At 42.0% G+C, this 24,529-nt stretch overlaps 1 protein-coding gene across 1 annotated transcript in view; it reads right to left on the bottom strand.

Moving 5' to 3' along the window:
- BCAS1 (brain enriched myelin associated protein 1) overlaps positions 1-23,984 on the bottom strand; it is a 37,477-nt gene extending 13,493 nt beyond the window's left edge. Inside the window, exons 1-8 of the mRNA XM_065754321.1 lie at positions 23,918-23,984; positions 23,724-23,805; positions 17,796-18,376; positions 13,033-13,191; positions 12,443-12,487; positions 8,213-8,350; positions 5,254-5,289; positions 4,727-4,930 (exon numbers count right to left, since the gene is read on the bottom strand). Of these exons, the coding sequence (XP_065610393.1) occupies positions 4,727-4,930; positions 5,254-5,289; positions 8,213-8,350; positions 12,443-12,487; positions 13,033-13,191; positions 17,796-18,376; positions 23,724-23,805; positions 23,918-23,983 (1,311 nt within the window). The 5' untranslated portion in view covers position 23,984. The remainder of the gene's footprint in view (positions 1-4,726; positions 4,931-5,253; positions 5,290-8,212; positions 8,351-12,442; positions 12,488-13,032; positions 13,192-17,795; positions 18,377-23,723; positions 23,806-23,917) is intronic.
- Between the last annotated feature and the right edge of the window lie 545 nt (positions 23,985-24,529).

Below are 24,529 nucleotides of genomic sequence, written 5' to 3'. Positions count from 1 at the left end.
TTTCAAGGAGCAACAAAAACATCTGCAGTGCGGGATGAGTGAACAGGAGCTCATTTCTGCTGCACGAGGTGGAACATACATCTCCTTAGCTGATTCTTCTGCCTTTAATAAATGCCCTGGCAAGTAGCATTCTCCTGTGCCCTCAATAACCACTAATTAATTCCCATCTCACTGTAATTGTGTGAAGAAGTAGCTTCCTTTCTGCTGTAAAGCAGTTATTATGGTAATAACTAGGTAATCTGAACTGAAGCCAGCACTTGGTTGTTTTGGAGCCTTCTGCAGAAAGGTGCACAACATTATTAAGGCAGCATTACACTTCAGCCTTCAATACTGAATCAAACAAAGGCAGTCACCCTCATCATTGCCATTTTAAACACAAGTTTCTGCTTGAATACCTAGCAGTTAAAGCTGAAGTGCAAGCTGACAGCAAAAGGAACTCACATTTAATGCATACTCAGAGTAACTCTAATAGAAGTAACGTTAGCCACAGGCAGAACACGAGAACAGTTTGGAGAATAAGAGCAAAGATGCATTGGAGCACCAGATCCCATCTCTGACCAAGAACAGAACAGCTTTCAGCACCCCAGCCCTCTCCTGCTCAGTGGTTGCCATGTAGTATGTCTGGTTTAAGAGCTCCTGATGGACTTTTCCTACATAAATTTAGCTAAACAGCTAAATTGGAGCTGACACAGACTCCTGACATCCAGCAGCATCCCACAGCAAAAAAAAAAATTCTACAGCTGAAGTATGCATTATTTGCAAAGTACTTTCTTTATATCATGTGATACTCTGCTGCTTGTATTTTGAGCAATAATGGCAGATCTTTCCTGTTCACATTTCACACTACAGCAGTCATTCTGCATGTTGCTATCACCTTTCTTTCTGCCAATGATTTTGAGCCAAAAAACTCTGAGTTTACATATGTCTTCTGACAGAAACCATTCCATATATGTATGCATTAATTCCGTCTTAGTGCTATCCCTTTAGCTTTAGGGGACCAGGACTGCAGGCCTTGTGCAAGGTGTGGATTCACCATGTGCTTCAAGAGCAGCATGACAGCTTCTCTGGTTCTTTACTCTTCTTTTATGGGCAAGGTGACTTTGTTGGAGATGCAGGAATAAATATTCCTTGTCCCCTACCACCTGAGATGACTGCAGCACAGCCCCATTCCCATGGAGTTGTAGGTTTAATTTGTATTTATGAACAACTCGGTCCTTTCTTCTGTCTCATTCACATAGAATCAATTCACTATCAATTTGCTTGAAGAAAATGGTTCATTGCCTGAGTTGGAGGAGTGGCTCAATAAAGCAGGATCCAAGCTTCTGGGTGCTCATCATTCAGTGACTGCAGTTCAGGATCATATTTCTGTTATTCTGTTACAGCTGCAACCCAGATGTAGCTTGAGAGACAAAACTGATCTGTGCAATGGCATCAGTGTCACTACAAACAAATATATCCTGGGGGAAGTGCCAAACCCTGCAGAGTTTGCCTGTTTAAAAGAGAACAGAGCTAACTGACAGCTGACTACTCAGAGAGATGGATTACTTTAAAGTAATTGGTGTCTCTCTGTACATTTCTTGGACATTACTCAGAAGCCTTCAGGAAGATTTGAATTCTGCATTAGTATACCTAGTTGTGATTTACTGATTGAAACAGATAACCATTTACCTATGGAGTTATTTTCATTTGTACTCTATAAAACAAGGCTGTTGCAGAAGTTAGTTTATTGAGATCTTCAGCTTGCCAAAACAAAAGGCCAGAACCTCCTTCCATGCTGCCTGCCTGTGTTCCAGGCATAGAGCAGGTAAACTACAGTGACAACTTGGTAAGTCCAGTGTAGTTTTAACATTTATCTTGCACACTCTGCCCAAACATTTATCTTTGCTTTCCTATGGCAGGGTATGGTCACCGGGTGAGTGGTAAAAGGTGTCATTCTGCTTCACCTAATAGCTAACCTGCTGGCTGTTGGTATTATTGGTACGTAAATCCTCCTCAGTAAGAAGAGCACTATTTTTCTGTGTTCATATGGCAGCAGTTTGTGATGTAACAGCTTGTTTTGTTTGCTTTAAATAGATCTGCTTTTAAGGAGAATTCACAGGGCAGTCTTAATGCTGAGCTTTCCTCCATTCTTTACTTACACACTTTTGATCCCATGTAACAGAAGTGCTGTTCCTCTGCCCTGATCAAATATCTTCGAGGTTCTGAAGCCATGTTTCCAGCATGGATATGTGACATTACAATCTGTAATTTCCTCTTAATATTCCTTGACATTTGCTAGAAATGCTTCTATGACAAACAGTGGAGCAACACTCATTAACACTGTCTTGTGTAACAATCAGGAGATGGGGTAAATCGAGCTGGAGCAGTTTCAAGCTGCAGAGTTGAACAGGGATTTTTTTTCCTCTAACATACATACTCACTTCCAGCCAGAGCTGCAGCATTAACTGCAGCATGTTGGCAGGCACTTCATTAGCTGTGCTTTGAAGTGAAAGCTCATCAGAAGATGGATAGCTGAGAGTCTGCCTGGAAGTGGAGAAGTTGGTTCTGAATCCAGAGTGCTGCAGTTGCTATTTGTTAGTTCAAAAGAGCTACACCTGACTGAGTTATGTGCCCCTTTGGAACAGCTGGGGGCTTCATTGCTCCTCCCTAGCAGTGTGCCAGAGAAACCCAGTGAAACAAAACAGTGCAAGTAAACTGAGAATCCTCAAAGCAAACCAAGTTTGAGATTAACCTGTACTCTAAGGGCCGCTATACACCTACCCCTTTTTTTAAGCCTCAAGCTGATTGGGTCACCCTGATCTCTCAAAGAAGAGAATTATTGTCTGCCAAGAAAATCCAGCAAAGTAGCATGTGCCTTTACAGGTAAGGATTCAACCTTGAGCAAGCAGGTGTCATTTATTTATTTAAATCCAAAGGAGCACATTCAGTTTTCTATGGCCAAAGTTCCTCTCAGAAAACTTGCAAAAATAATTGGTCTCAGGGTGATTTCAGGATCAAAAAGCTCACACTAAGCATAGATGAGCTTATTCTGCACAGCTCAATGCCAGATATCATCTACTATTATAGATCAGTTTATTTGTTACGGTGATTCAAGTAACTCAGTACTTTAGGTAGCAACCAAAACCAGCCCTGGGTTATACTGCTTTCTCCAATGTTTTCTATTCATCGAGGTAAACAGCTTTATTTTTATGTAGGTAAAATTAGATCCAGCATTATGAGCAGGAAAGTGAAAGGATTTTGGCAAGAAGTCTGCAGTCCTGAGGTGCTGGAGATGCCAGAACTTCGGTGAAAATTGTTGACAAGTTAAAAAAGCCACATGGTGGTTATGTAGGCCTAATTTAGCTACAATTTGCAATACAGGGATAGGATGTACACTAGGCAGTACCTACATTATCCAGAGCCCCAAAGTACCTGTTACTGCATTAGTTTGAGCTGACCTTCCTAAATTTTACCAGATCCTTGAGCTCACCAATCCCTCCTTCTCAAGCCTTTGTTTCCCTGTTTTTCCACAAGAAACAGTTCACACCCATGTTTTTTCTTTCTTAAATACAAAGGACACTGTTACTTCAATTATGAAAATCTGAATTTCAGATCAGATTTATTACTCAGCTTTATGCTGCAACTGCATACAAACATTGAGCAGAAGGACTCCTCATTTCACCCTGATGTTCAGCATACATCCTGCTTCCCAGCCTTGCTTTCAGCTGAGCCAGACTCCTCAGCTGCAGGAGGAGGCTTCTGTAGTAATAGTAGCTACATAAAAATATTCTCCCTCTCCTCCTCCTCCTCTACAGGTTTCCTGTCATTCTACATATCCAACTCACTCAGTTCCATGGGAAATGAGGTCCTGAATAACAAATATTTCCAGCTTGTTTACTCTGTAGATGTCTAAACTTTTTTTTTTTTAATTGAAAGTAACACCCAAACCATCTCCAGTGTCTCTGTCCACAGGAAAACACAGCTGGAGAAGCTGCAGGGCTGGCTGCTCAGTCTGCATCTGTGTATTTGGAAGCATTTCATTTCTGGGATTGGAACTTGAACTGAAGCCCAGGAAAGCAGTTATCCAACACCCAACATTTCAGTGAAGTTTAACCCAGCCCTCCTCTTAAAGAAGGAAAGAAGCAGCCTTCAGCTTGTAAAGGACTAAGGATCAGAGAAGCAGAGTTAGTCCTAATTTAAGTCAAAATGGCCATTTAATTTGGGGAAAAGCATTTTGGTAAACAACTGCAAGCTTTAAGACTCCATCTGCAAGCTTTAAGACTGATCCACACATGTGATTTCCTTTCTATTGAGTAAGAACAGACCCACCAGAACTAAACTATTCAATATTCAGAACTAAATCATTTCTCAGGAACAAATTACATTTCTACATCTACATCTTTACTAAGATAACTTGATAGGCAACATTATCTCCAGGATTTGTAACATGTGTGTTCAACTGAAGCATTAATATTTCTTCATTATTATTGTTATTGAAAAATACTACAGCCAGGTTTTAAAGACTGTGGTTTTACAGGATTTTTCCAGAGGAGTCCAACTGCCGTTATTGGCAACGTGTATGTGTGATGGCCCAAAGCTCACATAAACATTTGCAGCTGTAGATGTTATTTGTGTCCCTACACACTTCGCATTCAGGATCTGCTGGGCTTTGCAGATTTGCCTGTAACCACACACTCACCAGTAACTCTAGATACTGGGTTACAAGGTAGGAGTGGGACAGACGTACCTTTTTCCAAAAGAGTTTGCTCAGTGGCATAGGAGTGGACGATGCTTTCTCCTTCGCTGCCTCTCTGGGGGTTTCAGTGGCTGCTGCCTGCTGCTGGGCTGCGGGCTCAGGGGCTTTTGTGTTCTGCTTAGCTGTCTGCGGCTCTTGAGCAGAAGGGACATTTTTGTCTGATTTTACAGAGGTGATAGGCTGCTGTTCAGTTATCTAGAAATAAGCAAACACATCGGCTATTGGAAACACGAGTGACAAGCTGACTGCAGCGCGTTCGGCCATCAGCTGGTACAGGGGGTTGGTGCACAGCGGGCTGCCCTGCAGCAGCAAGGTGCGGCTTCCCAGCTGCCTTGCCCTTTCTTGAAGTGATGTCTCAAACAGAGGAATCAGATATGTAGCAACCCACCCTTCCTAACAGAGGATTAACTGATGAAAAAAAACCATTAAAACGCTCTTTGCAACTGAGAATGACAGTGTGAATAATTGGCCTTTGTCTTTGTTATTCATACACAGATAACTGGAATCATCCTACTCACTTTGGTGTTAGTTGTCTGTTGGGTCTCCTTCGCAGCCTGGAGGGAAACAAAACAAAAGACAAGTCTGACAACGTCAGCGCTCAGTTACACAGCTCAGGAATCGTCTGTCACAATATCTTTTATTTTTAGTGAACGTTTGTGGAAGTCCTGGCTCCTGCAACCATGGAAACTGATCCCTGGCAGAGGCAAGGCTGCCTTAGGGACTGCCCACACCTGTCCCACCTACAGCTCCTCCCCAGCCTCGTGCTGAATCATCCCATGTTAATCCTGTTGTGCTTGCAGTCCTCAGCTTGTTCTTTGGAAATAAATGTATGTTTACATACGCATTTCCAATCCTTCAGGTAGGGCATAACACAGTGACTCTGTCACTTTCCATGCACACGTGGAGGCCAGAGCCAGATCTGTGTGCCAGACATGGGCACAGGAGCAGCTGCCTTGCAGCAGCAGGCTTTGCCCTCTGGGGTACACCGACAGGCAGATGTCTGCCTGGAAATGCAGGGCACAGAACAGCAGCAGCTTTGTGACTCCGAAGCAGGAGCTGCAGCTCCGTAAAGGAAAGCTCTGCATGTGCTGCAGGGTTGTATAGTCCATCTGTCACACTTCCCTGAATTGGTGGGGGAATTTAGTTTCTCTCTAAAAACTAATTTACTCGTGAGTCTCTTGTTAAAGTCATTTCTGACCAGTAGTATGTATGAGTATCTGCTGAACCTAAGAACCAGCATAGCTGAAGTATCTGAGCTGTCATAGGAAAGGCTTCTGTATGGAGGAGTAGCAAGCCACAAACTCAGGTAAAAGTGTCCACCCAGGTTTTGTAGCCTGACTACTTAAGAGAGTCAGTGAGAGTTGTTTTGCAGGAACCAAGAACTTCAATTTGTGGTTAGCTATAATGAGCAAGATCCAGAGCAAATGATAAAAAGTAATGTCAACACCATGAGCTGATGTCAGTACTAATGCTGAAAATAAGTGGTTAGTCCTCTCCTAGGTCAGAATTCAATTGGACAGATGCTACAAGACAGGCAAGCAACACAAATGTACATGGAGGGGAACAGATAATGGATGTGGACCCAGGCTGTGAAATGCCATCCAAACTCAGTCTGAAGTTGCAATGGGATTTGACTATTGATCAGCTTTGTTATGGATTTGTATTAGGATGCTCACGCATTGTTTTGAAGTTAGTACATATTTATGTAAACACAGGACACCGAGAAACAAGGCTTTTCTTAAGAGAAGATTCTTAAGAGAAGATTGACTACTAGCTTAACTAAGAGAGAAAAGTACAGTTTTGAAGACACGCAGAGACAGAACCTCCAGAGGAGCCAGTGAAGAGCCTTGAGTCAAAACTGAATGGATACACACTACAACAAAATGTAAAATCATTCTCAAATAAACCAAATCATTTGGTATTCATCTAGTTACTGCATCTGGCACCTCAAGGACACAAAAAACTTAGAACTAGAGGTGATAATTTCAGAGCTTTCCTATCACATCAGTTTTCTGATTTGAATTTCTACTTCCAATCAAACTTACAAGCATGCACCATTTTAATTTATCTTGTTTATTCTATATACGTGACAAATAGCACTTGGTTCTTTGTTCTGTATTTTTTCTTTCCATATACAAAATATGTAAATAAAATAGTGAATTTTTATAAGACAAATCTTTTTAACCTTAAAATATTAGAGCTGCTGCTTTTTGTCAAGATAATGGCTCTCGTTCCAGACCCAGATTATATCAAAACATGGCTCCTTTTTTTCCTTACCTGTCCCAACAACTCATCTCAAGATTGAGATATTCAAAGAAGTTTAGCTTTATTTTACCTTGAGGAAGCGCTAATAAGCGATGAAAAAATAACCCACATTTTAAATGCATTAAATAAAAATTAATCAGTGCCACAGACACAATACAACTTAATTGTTTAAATAGTTGGCAAGAACTGCACTCTTAATGCATTGGCAAGATTCCTTCAGCGACGAGCAGATGATGGTTTTAATCTCAACAATGAAAAGACAGTGGAAAGAGCAGAATTGTTTCAAAAATGTTAAAGAACTCCCTTTGTTTCACGCTCAGATATAACCCTCGAATATAGAGCCCCTTACTCACCCCAGATTCCCCGTGGGTGGTTTGAAGGAGCATTATGTATTAATTACTTTCCTCCCCCAGCCCAAGGGTCTCTGCTTCTGCATTCTTTAGGCTAAACAGCTACAGCTCTCTGCTTCCCCACCACAGAGCAGCGTGCCATGTTAACCTCCTCGGAAAAAGCAGAAGTGCCTCTCACAGAGGACGATGAAAAGTTATAGTTCTTACTTCAAAGCTGCTGAAAGCAACCATTTGCATGAGAAGCATGTTTTTCCAACTGTTTTATTTTAAATTGCCCTTCATATCCCAGCTTTTCTTACTCACATTAAACTTAAAAATTTGATAACTAATCATTCATTTATGTTTCAAATGAAAAATAACATTTTCACAGGAAATTTCTCACTTCTTGTGTCCTATCAGTTGGATGTTCCGGTTTATCAGGTCACAGTTTTAGCCACCAATCTGAGCATATTAAGTCAATATTAATCTTAAACTTACAGTTGGACTGAGCTCTTAAATCCACCCTACAACCCAGACACGGATGTATCTGCATGCTCCATTGTTTGTCAGTACCTTTTACTTTCATTTTAAGTGGCAGTGACATTAGTGAGTGTTAGTAAGCATAACCTGCAGCACAGCAGGCTTCAGGAATGGTTTCAGAACCCTGAATCCACACAGATGGTATAACACATGAAACACTGCATACTGAGATCGTTTCAGTAACACGTGGCACAGAAATGCTCACACTGAGGGTTTGCAGAGCACCGCATAGCGCAGCTGGCCAGACCCAGCTCAGTTCCCAATTAAAGGATTTCTTTCATTCAGGAGCACAAACCATCTGTTACTGCTCAGGGTTCTGCTCATCCCCGGGTTTCATACAGACCTTATGCCTAAAGAGTTTGCTAAATGTGCTGTGTCCTAGCTTGGGGCTCTCTGCCTTCTTTTTCTTGGTTCCTTTAGTTGGGGATTCTGCTGTCTTCAGAGCAGGCTGCCCACCACGGCCTTGTTCTGCTTTCGATCCCTTTTGTACAACACCATTCATGTTCAGCACTTGTTATAGAACTCACATAGTTTGTTTCATTAAAAAGATTCCAACATTCATATGCTTTGTATTCCAAACAAACATCTTTTTGCTCTGGACAAATTCAGCCCCCCCCCCCCCCCCCCCCCAAGTAATTACTCAGTTCAACAAAACTCTCACAAGCAGTAAATGAAATACAGAAGATACAGAAATCCACTTGATTTCACATAGAAGCAATTCACTCAAGTACTAAATTTAGACTTCTGTATTATCTTAAATCCCTAAGTACCCAACAGAATTTGGGGGCACATGTTTAAACAGGGTAAAAGTATAACTATTTGGAAGTACATTAAATAGTTTTCTACAGACTTAATGCTGTGCATAATGAAGTATGTCTGGAACGTGCAATATTCATTCATGAGATATACATGAAATATTACAAGTTCACACTAATGTTCATGGTATCAGCTGGAAGTGACATCAAAATAGTAATGATGTCTGATATTGAAAGTGTTGAATCAAAAAACATTGGTTTTCTTGCACTCCCTTCTGAGTGTCTGCAATGAGCCCTTTTTTTGCAAGTCACTGCCCACTGAAGTTAGAAACAGGATCTCTAAAGATGTGAGCACCTCACTGCAAAAGCCATTACGAAGACATTGCAAGTCAGAGAGAAGCACTGCAACATCAATGTGAATATTTTTTCATTCCCTCCCATCAGTTTTTTTTTTGACAAAGCAAAAAAGGGGGAACTCCAAAAGCATTGCTTAAGTGAGCTTCAGCACACAAACAAGTTAACACAGGTGTGAGCTGTGATGGGGAACACGGCCCACGGTGTGTGACTAACCACAAACACAAGGCAGTGCTCTTCCCACTGCAGGGTTTCAGCATCGAGTCCTGAAGCACTAAGATGCATTCGTTATTACTTAACACAAAGGAATATGTAATATTTTTAGCTGTTACTTGCTAGTATCCTCAGCTTCATTTTTGTCTGAGAAAAATGTTATGGGAGATGATTTGTTTCCTGATTTAGTTGATAATAAACAGGACAGTGTTTATAAAAAAATCATTTTCATCATACTTCAGGTAGAAACAGATAAGTATTCACCTTCTTGAGAGCTCTGAAACAAGCTGACTGAAAATTCCAGGAACTACAGAAACAAGTGACCAAACTCCAAAGAAATAAATCAGTCTATAGGATCTGTACCATAAAGCATCAAGCAATATGGCTGACCACAACTAACAGGATAGGACAAAAGGTCCAGAATACACAATGCATCACTCACGAGCATATTAAGATGAAACTTTTTGTTTCAGGATTGCTTTGTTCAGTGCAATTACAGCCTTCTTCCAAAGGACCTTGTCCTATGAGCAGGCTGTGGCCAATTGCATCAGAACTGGACATTTTTCCCCCCCATCTGCACTCTGTAGCATGGCACTCCCATATGTGTCCTGTCAGAACCTATTGGGGAAGACCCCGGCAGTGGTCTGGAGCCAAACGAATGCTGTGTTGGTTAGTACAAACTTGCAAAGGATCATTTCACCCCTATGACTCAGCTCAGCATTGTTTACTCTGTAGGCTAAACTCCGTGTTTACACGGATGGAGTGACGGGCATTAAGGGTGTGCCCGTGCTGCTGAAAGCATGGGTCTTTATGCAGCCAATTAAAGCCAGAGGCATCACTGATGACAGCATATTGCTACACAGGCAGTACTCAGCATGAAGCTGAGCACCTCTGCGTGTCACCAGGAGGAAGCGTGCTGCCATGCTTTGCTGTGATGTTGCTCCGAATTACCACCAAAAAAAAAAGTCTTTTTAGCCATAGGAGAACACTATGGAGGCACTAGGAATGTAGCAGCCCCTGGGTGACTGCACCCAGCTCCTTCCTGCAAAGGTGATGGATAAGCAGCCAAAATGAAAGCATAACTGGGACTCAAATGCACAGTGGTCTCGGTGCCACCCAAGCTATGCAAAATAACAGCAAAAAGCAACCAGCCAACCAAAACCAAAGTCCTCTGCAGCCACACTTGGAAATGCATCTAACACAGAAGTATTTGCAGAGGTAAAAGCAACCATTATTTCATCATACGTATATAACAGTATGACTGTCATAGAAAACATAACAATTGGATAGCTGACATTACCCATTTTGATATATTATTCTTGGATACAAGGAAAATGCCATTCTTCAAATCCAAAAAATACCAGTGAAGATAAAAATCTTTGTAGAAAGCAATTCATGTTCACCAGCATATAAAACCTTAGCATATCCTGCTAGTCATCTGAATTTGTTTACCCTCACAGGTGTGATAGCAAACCAAACCCCAACTGCATATTTGTTTCTAAATTACAGCACACCTTCACCAGTCACCTGTTGCAAGGGCACATAATAAAGTATGGAAACCACACTGAGCAGCTGGGGGTCCCAAAAGCCATTGAAAGAGACACACTGAACAGGCACTGCCCTTTCTGAATATCTTAGAAAGCATCAGCCTTGATGAACAGCTCCTGGAACTGAGCTAAAAATCAAAAACGTTCTGGAAAAAAACCTTCATTGTCCAATTCAATTTTAATAGTATTGTACTACAAAAGGGATACAAAATGGGATAGAAAGAGAGGCTGATGCCAGAAGTAATTTTTATTACCAATAGGTGAGTGGAAATAAACATTTTTAGGGATCTACTCCTCGCATTTTTTTCACAGGCATTGTGAGGAAAAAAAACTTACTCTAGTCAAAACAACACAAGCACATCTAATCTGTGTGTTCCCAGCTCTTGGGACAGCCCGTGATGTGCCTGTGTGCTTCTGAAACACTAAGGAGAAGGCAGCTTAACACAGATTGTTTCACAATTCAGCTTCTGTTGAAACTGTTAAAAGCTTTGGCATGAACTTAACAATGGGAAAGAAGGGGGAAGGAGAAGTCTTTCAACACCTACATTTTTCCATTTTAAAAAATTATGTTTTCAACTCTAAATTTTTTACAGCCCTCGCAGTTTCTACAAACTTGGTAAATGCATTGACTCAGTTTGGGATTTTCACTATGCAATTACAAAGAAAGGCCACAACAGTGGAGTCTTTCTGAACTCACACACAAAGGACCCTCACCACTCATGTGCTGGAAACAAGTCTCCTCCTGCCAGTGGAATCCAAGAAAAAAATGGTATGTTAAAGGGAACATGAGGCCACGTCTGCCCACTGCAGAGGAACAGTTCTCTGGTAGGATTGTGTATCTGTTTCTAAACAATTTTAAGTTGATTTCCCAGCTGGAGCATTAAAAACATTTGCAGGCAGCTTGCAGCATTGCATTAGAACAGCCTGAGCCCACTGTGAGATCTGAGTTTGGGAAGCAAACAGATCCTCATCTCTGCACCTAGGTGGAAGAATCCTCAATGGCTCTGGAAAGCACAGCTCTCCCTCTGCAAGTCCTGCCTAGAGCAGCTCCCTCACCTTCCCAAGGTCTCTGTGAGGAGCAGCCCACTAGCTCCAGCTGTAGTGTGGGCCAAACAAGAGCACTTCAGAGTCCCAGAAAGGAAATGCTGGGATCTCCATCCTTGCTTCCTGCTTCCCTTAACCGATTTCAATGAGAAGCTGCTTCCTCCAGTTGAAGATGTGGTCCTGCACTGGGTGTGTCTGCCCCGATCCAGATAACAGAGCTGCTGTGGTCAGGGGCCTCGTGTCCCTGCTGTAGCACTGCAGCTGTGCAGAGAGATGGCAAAGATGCAGATGTGCCTTATGGGATGTGAAGAGCCACGTGTTTTACCCAGTTCTATGAGAAAAATGAGTTTCTGTGGACTTAGGAAGATCCCATTGCAAGGAGCTATAGTTTTTAGGTCATGGGCAGGTCACTAGCAAATAGAAATGCTGTCAGGTCACAAACCTTACAGAACAGGCTACAGATCTGATCTTGACTGCAGCATATGAGATAGAGTTACACTTTATTCATGCTCATCTGCCTTTCCAACTTATTCAAATTGAAGAACGTTTTAAATTATTGCTGCAAACGATAAATATCAGTGGGGGAGGAAGCAATCCAATGAAGAAATACCACATTAAAGCCCAAACATTTACCCTCTGACAAAATGAGGATCTGCCTACCTTGTCTTCAGGTTCACTTCTGGCTTCAGCTTTGCTTGGGGAGACCTAAACACATTCAAAGGAAAAAAAAAGTCACATCTAAGTCTCTCAAAAGTTTTGAAGGATCATCTGTTTGAAGCTAGTAAGTTTATTTTTTCCCCTCCAAATACAGAGGTGAAAGCAAAAGCATTTTTTCCACATATGGAAAAACTTCTAAAACAAATATTTCTAAAGAGTAACCTAAAGGCAGCAAACATGAAAGATACATGGGGCAAAAATTATATTGGTTGTATAAAATTCAATAACTCTGCAACAGTGAAAACTGTTAGGAAATTAAAAGTCAGTGCTTCAATACACAAGATACTTAAGACAGCCACATGCCTCCAGGCCTGCAGTGTGTGCAGCAGGGAATGATCTCAGAGAGGGTCAGCATCATTAACTCACAACTGCACTGTGCCTGTGTCTCTCTGTACCTCCCATGCCACTCTCTAAGGCATCTGTTGGGCTTCCTGATTCCTCAGTGTACATTGCATTAAGTCAGACATGCCTACATGGGATTTTTACACAAACTCAATTTGAACTCACAGACATAGAGGATAAGCAGTGCTTACCAGTGTTTTGAGGAAGCTCATGACGGAGTTGTTGTCCACTGCAGCAGCTGGCTGGGAGCTGTCTTGCTTTACCACTGCCTTCTCAGGCTGCCCAGCAGTGAGACCGCTGACACCTGCTGAGTGCTGCTGGAGATCTCTCTGGTTGCAGTCATCTATCTCCTAAAAAACAAATGGGGGCAGATTTTCCTCAGTCTCAGCTTGCTTACTTTGCAGTGGAATGCAGAAGTAACATTTGTGACTTGCATTATGTTCCTCAGAGTCACAACCTTAATTCCAACCATATTTCTCCAGCCTACGTCTTCAGAACAATTGAGCATTTGTACAGCTCTTTCCCCTCTTTTCTAATATATTCAGTGTTTGCTGTTGATTGGAGGAGCATTGTTCCAAGCTACCAAGTATAACAGAAGTAAAGTTGCACACAGCATCCCAAACAACACCGCTTTTCTCTTTCCAAGGCTGAACTTGTGAATAGAAACAAATACTGAGATTTTGGCTTTTGACAGCTCAGTGTCTGATTGTACCATAGAAAGATTTCTTCCGTCACCCTATTCTGCAACTCCAGAAACAAATAATCTTGTAAATACAAACATGGCATCGATTAAAAAGAAAAAAGCAATGACTCAAAGTAATTCTTTTGAGCCACATAGAGTTGTCTCCTCTCCTTCTGCAATTACATTTACCAGAGCCCCCAAATAGATTTCCAGCACTCAAGTGCTCACAAACATGTTATATTAAAAAAAAACCCACCTTGTTTCTATTCAGACATTTAGATAATGGTCTTTTAGATCAGTTTTGGAGAGCTTGGAATCCCTTTACACTGAATTGTTGTGCCATTCTGCACACTTTCACCTTCAGTCTGCACAGGTAAAGGTTTGAGAAGTCCTCATGTCCTGTTAAACATCTCCTTAAAGATCACTTCATAAATAACATCTAGTTATCAATACTCAAATCTTAAGAATAATACCTTTTCCCTTTGTTCATCCATCTGCAGGGCTGGATCAGTTGTTAGAGAAGTAGTTGTGCCCAGCACGATGGTGACCTGGACTCCACTGCATGGAGCATCCCAACCCTGCTGTATTTCTCCATAAGTTGTCATCCCCAAAGAGACAGCAGTACACATCTTGTCAGGCAGGAAGCAGTGACTAGAGGAGCAGTGGTTGGGACACTGGATACCCAGATGATTCCAGAAACAAAATTAAGACAAGAAATAGTAGAGAGGAGCCTGCCCAGGTATCCCTAGTACACAGCATCTTTGAAATACTGTCTCTCAAAGACTGGCTGTAGTTTTAAGTGACACCAATTTATACTTTATTGTCCTAAACTTCCAAATATACATACTCGTTCAGTGCCATTTTGACTAGAAAAAATATTTAAGAATATTAAATTGTACTCAGGAACCTTTCCCTTGTACTAATGGATTTAAAAGCAATATTTTATAGGACTTTCGAAGAATCTATTTTCCTTCACATCCTTTCTTCACTAGAGAAGGAGAATAAACGTCTATAAATTAAGACTTCAGTGGGTTAATCTGCCATTAGAAAAAAATGAACAGAGCGACCGATCTTGATGAAGGAGCTAAACAGACAGCTTTACTTGCAAGAACAGAATTCTGTAATTCTCCACCCACCATGTTCCAGATTTACCCATGAAGAAACAGCCCAGCAGTTCAGGAGGTTTCGGCAGGCTATTTAGGAGTTACTTGCAAGGTCCTAACACACCACTTTGTCCAGCTGCCAGTTGCAGGCCCGAGTGATTCCAAGAACAATATGTCCCATGCAGAACGCATGCAGACACGCCAGTGCTGGCAGCCCCTCCTCCAGGGATGCCATCTAAAGAGTGCTGATTTTATGAAAAATGCTGTATTTCAGATATTAAAGGGGCAACAAAAGCATGAGGCCAGACACCCAAACTCCCAGAGTAGGTCACCAGTGAGGCAGAATATACATCACTAAATAAGACTTCACTCACAAAGTGTTTGATGCTATCAAACCAATAAACATTTTTACACATACTCAAACCCGAGCTCTCCCTGCTTAGGCTGCGCGTCACTTAGGAAGAAGAAAGTTGCTAAACACCATGGCAAACAGCTACTATGAGCAGCAAATATTACCTGAACCCATTCCAAAAATTACAGTCACTGCCACTGGCAGCACTAGCACTGGCTCCCTGCTAATTCCATACTGCCCAGCAGATGTAAAAGTTACTGCAGACTGTGAAGAGCTGGAGGCACAGTGCTTCAATCCAGAAACCCCTGCACTGTGACATGCAGAGCACAAAGAGGCCACCAAGCAACCCATGGCACACAGAGCCTCCAGGCCAGCCATCCCAAGCCAGACTGCCATTAGCTACCCCGATATAACTATCAAAGCTAGACTTGGATCACTGCATCTATCCATCTTGCCTTCATGGGAACACTGCTGTAGGAAGGAGTACAGGCTCAGGCCTTCAGCATATAAATCAAGGAGAGATAGTATAGAGACCTACAATAACACATTTTAAGAGGCTTTGTCAAGTGACCACAGAGGGCTGTGCAGCAGCTCACTGCAGCACATTGTGCAGGGCCCTGAAGGCAAATAGTAATGAAGGAAAGCTCTCAAAATAACAGAAGAAAGTCACCCTTAGAAGTTAATGGATCCCATGCAAACATTCAGTTCATTTCTTTGGGGAGCCACGTTTGGGGGGAATAAACACCTTAAGTACTTCTACTGTCGTTTCAGTTCACTCATTAGAAAAAGATATCAAAAGAATGTATTCCTGCCAGCACTTTTGTTTGTCTGAATCACAGCTCAGTGAAACATTTCAGGCATATAATTTATCTTTTCTTTGGCTTACATAGTAAATGCTTCATGAATTCATGAATTCTGTCCTTGTTTTAATTATGCTGTCTTCTGAATGTAGTTTTGTGGACCACAAAAATAAAGAGTGGTTCACCAAACACAGAATGTTTGTGCAGCTCTTAAGCTACAACTGTGGAATCTCTCTTACTTACCAGCAATGCTGCTTGTTATGCGCTGGCACTCAATTCAAGGAAAGTCTTCTTCTCCCTTTACAGATACTACAAGCTATCATCCAACAAGAAATAAAAGAAGCTGCAAGCAGCAATATCTGGATTTTTAATATGGTTATTTGGTATCAGTTTGGAGTTAATAAAGTAACAGTAATTAATTTAGATTTGGTCATTCCTCCGTCCTACGTGAGAATGAGCAACTTTAGAGGAAACAGAAGGCAACAGCACTGCAAGGCAGAGCCTCAGCTTTTGTTTTAGGGATGCAGACAAAGTCTGGCAACATACCAAGAGTGTTTAGCTGCTACTTTTCTCCCAGAAAATGCCCTTGTCAACCCTCTCCCTGCCCCCAGGGAATACTCCTTCCTTTGTGTATTTGAGGAATGAAAGACAAGAACTATCAGAACATTCAAGGGTAAGGTTAAAAATTGCACTCTCTTATGATACATATATATTGTAATAGTTGCAAATTCAAGTGACAGCAACACACTGAAGAGTTGATTCATCCTGAATGACTGACCCACATCTTTTCCCTGCAGTGAATGACTAGATACACTGCTAGGCTGAGGCTATAGATTCTTTACAGCTACAGGTATAGCCCGTGAGCCACGTTCATATTTAAAGCATTAGTTTCAGTGCAGCAGTGTTATTTGAAAACCTAAATTAAGCAGATAAAAACCATTACCATTAAACTGGTGCTTACAGATTCCACTGAGGGGAGGGCATGCAGCCAGTGTGTGCTTCCTATTCCCAGCCTTGAACAGGACTTCACTAGATCACCAGCAGTATAGCCTGGCACCGTTCCAGTGAAACTAAGAGCTATGGCACTTACACTGAACCCAAAGGATGGATGTTTTCAGTGGTCAGCTTAAGAATAAATTCCGCAGTTTATTCACTGTTTTTAGACTTTGAAGAAGGTATAAAAATCTCATCATGTTGTCCTTGAAAATTAGAATTTTGGGTATGCATCGTGGCTGAAAAGAAGCTTTACTGTAGGCAATGAACCACACACCAGTGATGAGCCTGAGAACAGAGATGTTACACTCATTCTAGTAACAAGAGACACTAACAAACGGATGACTTCTGACCATTTCTATTGCTGTATGTCCAGACAAAATGATAGTGTTTGGGTTACAAAACACCTACTGCAAAAAGTAACAACACAGTTCCTGATGAGCCACATAAACCCATGTCTGTTTTCAGCTCCTTCGTCTGGCAAGCTCTCCATGACAAGCGATCTTATGTTACATTCTCCCCTTCTGTAAAATCAGTTCTAAGGACTGGATTTTCTTGACTAAAAGTTGCAATTACAGAGTACAAAAGCTATTACTGTATCTTATTCCTTCATCTAGCACACACAGGATACAACAGGCAGACATCGCTCAAGAAGAGTGAGTTTAAAGAAATTCATACAGAATACTATCTGGTGCCAAACTCTAAGCCCATAAAGCGCAAGTAACAATTTTACTTCCAGGTATTTTGTCCTTCATTTGTGGATGGCCACTCTTCACCACCTAGACTATTAGGTGTTAATACAGCTACCTCTCTCGTGCCTTCCACAGACAGAAAAGTGAAACCCTGGGCCAGCTCCCAGCAGCTGGGTGTTGTGCAGGGATCAGAGCTGCCCTGGGTTCCTCCCGCAGGGATCACCTCTTTGAAGACCAACACTGACTCACTCCCTGAGCCTTCCCCACAACAGGCTATAGTTATTCCTAGTAGTCATTAAGCGTGGCATGGAAAGCCCTCTCCCAGCACTTGCCTTCTCCGTGGGGATGCCGTTGGGAGCACTCTGCGGTGCGGCCGTCCCTCGCGCGGTGCTGTGCCCACCAGGAGCACCTGAAGGCTGCCTGCCCTCCTGGGCGCCCGCCTGCTCTTGGCTCCTCTCCTTCCCCTTCTCCAGTTTGAAGAGCTTGTCAAAAAAGTTGACTTGTTTCGGCTTCAGCACGGCTGCATCCTCTCCCTCGGGTGTCCCCGGTGCTGTAGGGCTGCTGCGATGAGGAGGGGCTGCCTGTGGGGCCTGGTCCCGCTCTTTATGGGTGCTGGGCTGAGGCGCAGCTGCCTCAGGGGAGGCCGCGCTCTCACTCAGCGCTTTGTTCGCGCCGTGCGACTCCGAGCTGACATCAAGCTTCTCCAACCCAACTGATGAATCCGACGCTGGGTCTTCAGTACGCCCTGGTACAGACCATGAAAATGCAAAGACAGAGCGGAGCTTCGCAGATGGCAGGGCCCTGCTGGCAGAGCTCCCGGCAGCATCCCCGCCCGCCACAGCAGCGCTCCGCTCCTTTGTCTCTGGGGAAGAAGTAGCTGCATTATCCCCTGCAACGCTTTCCTTCGCATCCACTGCAAACAAACACGAAACAGTAATTATTAATTAGTAATGATGAGCTCTGATGCCTTCAGCATTCTAATCAAGCGGTCTGGGTGACTCCACTTCATCTGAGTATAGGTACTCTCCAATTAAACTTAAAGAAACGTTATGCAAAAGTACTGATAAAACTTTGTCTCAAGTTCTAGATTAATATATTATGCTTTCCTGTGTCAGAGCTGGGCAGGAATAAAGACCAGAAACCAGGGAGGATTGGTTTTGTTTCCTGGCTTGCCAAATTCCCAAAGCACCATGTAGTCACAGCCTATTTCACTCAGTTTTCCAACACTGTTGCCTCCCTGTCCACTCTCCATAAAGCCATTTCTACTAAGAATCTTACTTTATTTTCTGAAGGTTAGTTTAAAAACAATTTGAGCAGCTATAAATCACATCTGAACTGGATGTTATATCCTTCTCTTTTTGTCTCTTTTCACTCACGAGGATTAAGACTATCACCCTTCTCTCCTCTGCCAAAAACTCGCTCAAAATCCTCCCTTGGGTACGTATAGACATTACACTTTAGAGTAACAAAAACCAAACTGTTTATCTTAGAAGTAAATTTCATGTTTGATATTACCGTGATGCTTCATTAATATACATGAGGTAAAAATCCCAAGTACTGTATATGCAGCGAGGAGAAGAAGGATCTTTCCTTGTACAAAACAAAAGAAACAAGAGAAAAAAAATCTGTCTATTTTGTGGATGGAAGACTGAATCAGACGCTTATGTAGCATGGAGCCCCAGAAAACAAGAGGAGTCTTGTCAGGAGATAAGCCAGCCTTATGTCTCGAGCTTCTCTCCTCTGCTTTGACTGGGATATGTATATATTTCTCTGTCAATCACTAACACAGATTGCAAGCATAAATTTAGTTCTACTTAATTATAGCTGGGCAAAATTGTCAGTCCCAACCTAACTCAAGAAAAGTCAATTTAAAAGCTGTGGTTTTCAGAGTAAAGTTGAAATAATTTCAAGTAATTCTTATAATCTTAGGCAGTATTGCATTGTACTGTAGCAGAAATGAAATTCCAGCTGTCATTAAAGCTTGTCTGAAATGCCTGTCTCCCACAGTGTATATTTTCAATTCCTTTTCAAGATAGGGAAAACTGAACGTTTTTAGATTGAGAAATCCTGGTTAGCTTTTCACAGAAGAGTTGCACCAACTTTCCAACAGATGTGCTAGCATGCATCATTTACACATCAGGTGAATTTACTTAAATGCTCTCCAGCTGTCAAAGCTGAAACTGACACTGCAAGAGCCACAGCAAGGCCAGCATCCCACCAGCCACCAGGAGGCTGTGCCATCTGCTTCTCTACTTCCTATTTTACATCTGACATTTGCTTTCTTATTGTGTCTTGTGCATGTGCAAACATGCAGAGGGGCTTGGAGTGCCACCATACAACCTGTTCTGGTCAGGTAAATAGATATTTGTTTCTTTGTGCCCTTTAATAGAGACAATTTATTGCCCCCAGTCATTACTATTCAGGCAAGAAAATGACTCATGCTGGCAATATTCCTTTGCTAGTAATATTCTTCTACAAAATTTCACCAAAACCAATTTCAACATACTGACATTTAAAGAAAAGGTACAAATAATTAGCTATAATTAGCTATGAGGCATCAGTTTCAGTTTCCCAAATCTCCAATAGTGCTATATGAGACAAGGAACTGAAGATACAACTACTAGTTAGTATTGGAAACTTGAAGAAAGCAAAAAGCAAACCCATCTCCAGCTGAAGTGGAAACAGTTTGCACTGGAAAATAATTGTAATAAATGCCAAACTTCTGTTTCATGTAATAGATAAATAGTGAAGCACTGTTTTTAGTATAAAAATAGAATAAAAGATCATCATCAACAAAACAAAAGTAGCTCATGAACCTATCAAACTAATTTTATCTAATTATAATTGCAGGAATGAAAGACCTGGAAAGCATCACTGGCACCTGCTCTGCAGCACGTGTGTCAGAACAGCCCCAGGTGCTTCAGATAAAGCCTGCTCATCCTCCCACAAGAGAGGGGATATTAACTTGGTGGGTGAACAGGAGGATTTGATGCATGCCATATTCACAGCAAGCTGCAAAGGAGAAAGTTCTTGAAATCATATGGTTTGGGTGGAAGCATTGCCACTTTGACATTTCTCAACCTTATGATACGTCTCATTTTAGCCTTTTGTTCCCACAAAGGTTTTCGTTTTTAGCCAAAGTCCCCTTTATTGTCTGGAAACATACAGCGATGTCTGACTAAAGCATTTCTGCCTAGCACCTCTGGACTGCTTTCCTCACTATAACCCAATGTTCTCTGAATCAGGGTTGCTCTTTACATCCCTAACAGCAGCTTAAGCCACATTCTGGGTGACCATCTATTTTCAAGACTCAAGTTGTACAGGTTACATCCTTCAGATTCCTTATTAAAACACAATCCTCCTTAGCCTTTGTTTGCTAGTCTTGTTTCAGCAGCTACCTTTTCTCTCATAGCTAATACTGACAGGGAACATCTTCAGCAAGGTCCTGGGATGTCTACATTTGCAGCTTCTTGCCTCCTGCCTTTTATCTTGCTGAGTCTCCCACAGTTCATTTCATTTATAGCTGTTGAATGAGGAGCCACCTGAATCACCGAGGTCCTCAGCACAGACACCTGCTGTAGGCTGCTGAGAACGTGCCATAAAAGAAGTGCTATGGGAAAATGTTTTCTGTATTTCTGGAGGGCAGAACTCATCTGATCAGGGCACTAAAAATATGATCTTACTATCCTTGGCTATTTGAGTACAAGCCATTTATGAAGAGATATTTTGTTTAGCAATGTAATTATTGAACTGCTGTATTATTTTCTTCCTTGGAGGTCAGATAACCACAGAGACAACAGACATTTGTCCTCGATGCCATTCAGACTGCAGAGGTAAGGTGCTGCTAGCTCTGCCTCACTCCCTTTGCCTGTTGTTCACTGAGCACTTTTATCTCTTGAGGTTCAGAAAGGCCAGCAGCAGACATTAGAAGTCACTATCCTTTTGCCACAAAGATGCCAAGAAATAGATGCAAAGCAACCACTGCTATTTAAATGGCTCTTCAGGAGGAAAAGGTGGATGGCAGCACAGTGCATTGCCTGCAGCCCTGAGAAGCACGAGAAGCAGGAAAGGCAAGCAACAGAAAGAAGCCCTAAGCCCACACATCTGTCAGCCTGCTTGAGGAGAAGCAGCAGTCACCAACCTGCTCTCCCAGATGTGAAGCAGATGGTGATGGGGCTCTTCCAAATAGCATTACTTCCCCTGCTCATATTAAGTCAACTTTCTGGATTCCTTTTTTTCGTTATATTAGCAGATACAGATTTCACACACTCATTTATCAACTCTATCATTTAATGCACAGCACATGGTCATACCTCTGACAATCACAGAAATGCAAGCTAACAATATGAAGACCACAGATTTATCTGTTATCACAGTCCTCTTGCTTCACTTGCCTTTTGCTGCATGGAATAAATCTGTGCTCTTTTTTGCTTTTTTTTTTTTTTTAATACCAACTAGATTTTCTTGATTAAATTACAAACACCAGCAAGACTTCAGTGGCATCTAATTAGTTAATGATTCAACTACTGCTTAAAGATAAATAAAATTACAGAGTAATATCAGCATAGCCCAGTCCAGTTTTTCAGCTTGCTACTTAAACTGGTCTAGTCATTACAGTAATTAAGGAATCCATTTAGGTGCAGTAATGACATATGCTTAATTTCATGCATTCAGAAACAAGTACATGTTTTAATTTTAAGCCTTTACCTGGCTTTTGTTTACTGCCCAGAACTCCACTGGTTTACGCAGTTACAGGCCTGTAGTTTTTAGCGGGCAACCATTTCATCTGACTTCTTATAGCTAGGTGGCATTAGGAAATTAGCCAGGGAATGGGGCATTCTGATGGTAATCAGTACCATCTGCTTATTTCCATATCAGACTTGATTATTTTTGTCTACATTTCGATTTTTCAACTGGATGTAACAGGATGTAACAGGCTGAGAAGTTTCTCTTAACAATGAATAATAGAATAATATTTTCTTTCCTTACAGAGATTGGAGAGAATTGTTGGCTTTCATTACGTTCTGAGAATAGAAAGAAATCTAACACAAGGAAAACAGTGGTAAAATTAACTTGGCTGGATCTGGAGAGACGTGAACTGAGGCAACACCACAACAATGAGCACTGCTTAATACGGCTCCAGAGTCAGCGAGAGGTGGTAGGAGAAATTAATGAGGTGCTGAAGTGTGAGGGGAGAGAGAGAGACGTATCTGAAGTTGAGAGCAATTGCCCATGAGTATGTGGAGACAACTTTTCAGAATCGCTCACAGCCCAGTTTTTAGTGCTCAGGACATATACTCCACAGCTGATGTTCTGAAAGGACGTGAACAAGGAAAGCAGGGCTGAGCTGCTGACAGGCACCTTTCCTTGGAGGCCCAGCATCCAGCATGCCTCCAGCACCAGCATATGCCAGCCTGGTCACTGCCCTGCTACGCACATCAGGAAATAGGTCCAAAACTGAATGCTCTTACTGAGCAGTGGCTTACCCACATCCCTCCAAAAGCACCTGATTCCTCTCTCCCTTTCTCTGTTCTCTACTTCATATAGAATAACTCTGCATAAGAGCCAATCCATGCCAGATACCATCCTACTTCCAAACTAACAGCCACAATTTACACATAGGGGTATATCAACACAATTTCCTTCATGCTTGAAGAAAGCAAGCTCCACTCTCATGCTCCTGTTACCCAACCACTTACTGAATAACATCCAACACATCCTATAACAGTAACAGGAGAAATCTGATCACGGTTCCAGTGTTAGACTTCTATGACATAGTTGGGATAAACTCTGGTAAATAAGACTAAACTCTTGCTAATATGTGTAGCTATGCTGTATTTCCAGCTATCACTCATCTAGATCTTAACAGCTCCTGTGCCAGATCCTAAACTTTGTAGAATCCTGTTGACATGTTTATGTTTTGTTTATGAAGATCTTGCTGGAGATTATACAGACATTGCACTCTTCATAGCCTACCACCCCTAAAAGAAGAGCAGAAAGGGTTTCTCTATGTACTGTTGTGACTACTGAGACTTAAAGGTACCCTCAAGCAGCAGCAGCTTATCCCAGGGCAGCCTGAGCACAGCCACCATCAAACCACGCTTGCCCTGTAATACTTCATGCCGAACAGACTCGTTGATAAGAACCAAAACACGAGTTCATCACTTAACCTGAGAACCTATGTCAATATTCAATGATGTTCCAGCATAGAATTCTCTCTTTGGTGGGAAAAAGAGGCTTAAATAGTCCCCAGTACATACCTCTACCATTCATTACTGGAGAATGAGCCTGAACAAATACAGCAGATCCATTTTTAACAGTTGTAGGAGATTCAGGGAGAGCCTGAAATACCAAACGAAACAGTTCTCATGATTGGATACACCATGAGATTTGAAACACAATGACTGCAATAAATTATAGCCAAGGAAGGTGAGCGTGGGCCGCTCTTAATTACCTGATAGCTTTCTACGGAGCACATGCAGTCTTCAGCTTCTTCTGGGACACTCCCTGTGTTCCCCATAGTTTCTATGAAGTGGAGAGGAAAGAAAAGCACAAGTCTTCTTTCTCATTTATATCAATTTACCAAGCAATTCAAATTAAGAGACAACCAATGTCAATAGACTTGGATAGGCTGTTTAAATTCCTGATAAGCCCCACCTGTTTTCTCAAAAGCACCTGCCCTGGTCATCAGTCTGCATCAACCAGACGCCTTCCAGCCTGGTTACTCACAGGGGCTCACAGCTGCTTACTGGAAATGCCTTAAATCAATACATTCTTCTTTGAGGAAATGTGGAGGCAATCATATTGACATTGTTTGTTAGGACTTTTTAGATAGGAAAGAATTGAAGTTAAGGTGAAAAAGGCCCAATTTTATGAAAGAACTACAGCAGATTTGTGGAGTATTACATTTTTGCTGTTGTTGTTTAAACAGCAGGAGATAAAAACAAATAAAAGAAGGTGCCTGTGGCTGGGAAGTGTGGGGCAGCTCCAGGCAGCTTTGCTGTACAGCTGCAGCCCACAGACAGGCTGAGCAATGTTCCCTGGGCTAGCTGCAGTAAAGCAAGGA

The sequence above is a fragment of the Cyrtonyx montezumae genome, unplaced genomic scaffold, assembly GCF_038088225.1.
Source record: "Cyrtonyx montezumae isolate F1298 unplaced genomic scaffold, pur_monq_1.0 scaffold_9, whole genome shotgun sequence".
In the NCBI taxonomy this organism is placed as follows: domain Eukaryota; kingdom Metazoa; phylum Chordata; class Aves; order Galliformes; family Odontophoridae; genus Cyrtonyx; species Cyrtonyx montezumae.
This window is presented reverse-complemented; position numbering and strand designations above follow the sequence as displayed.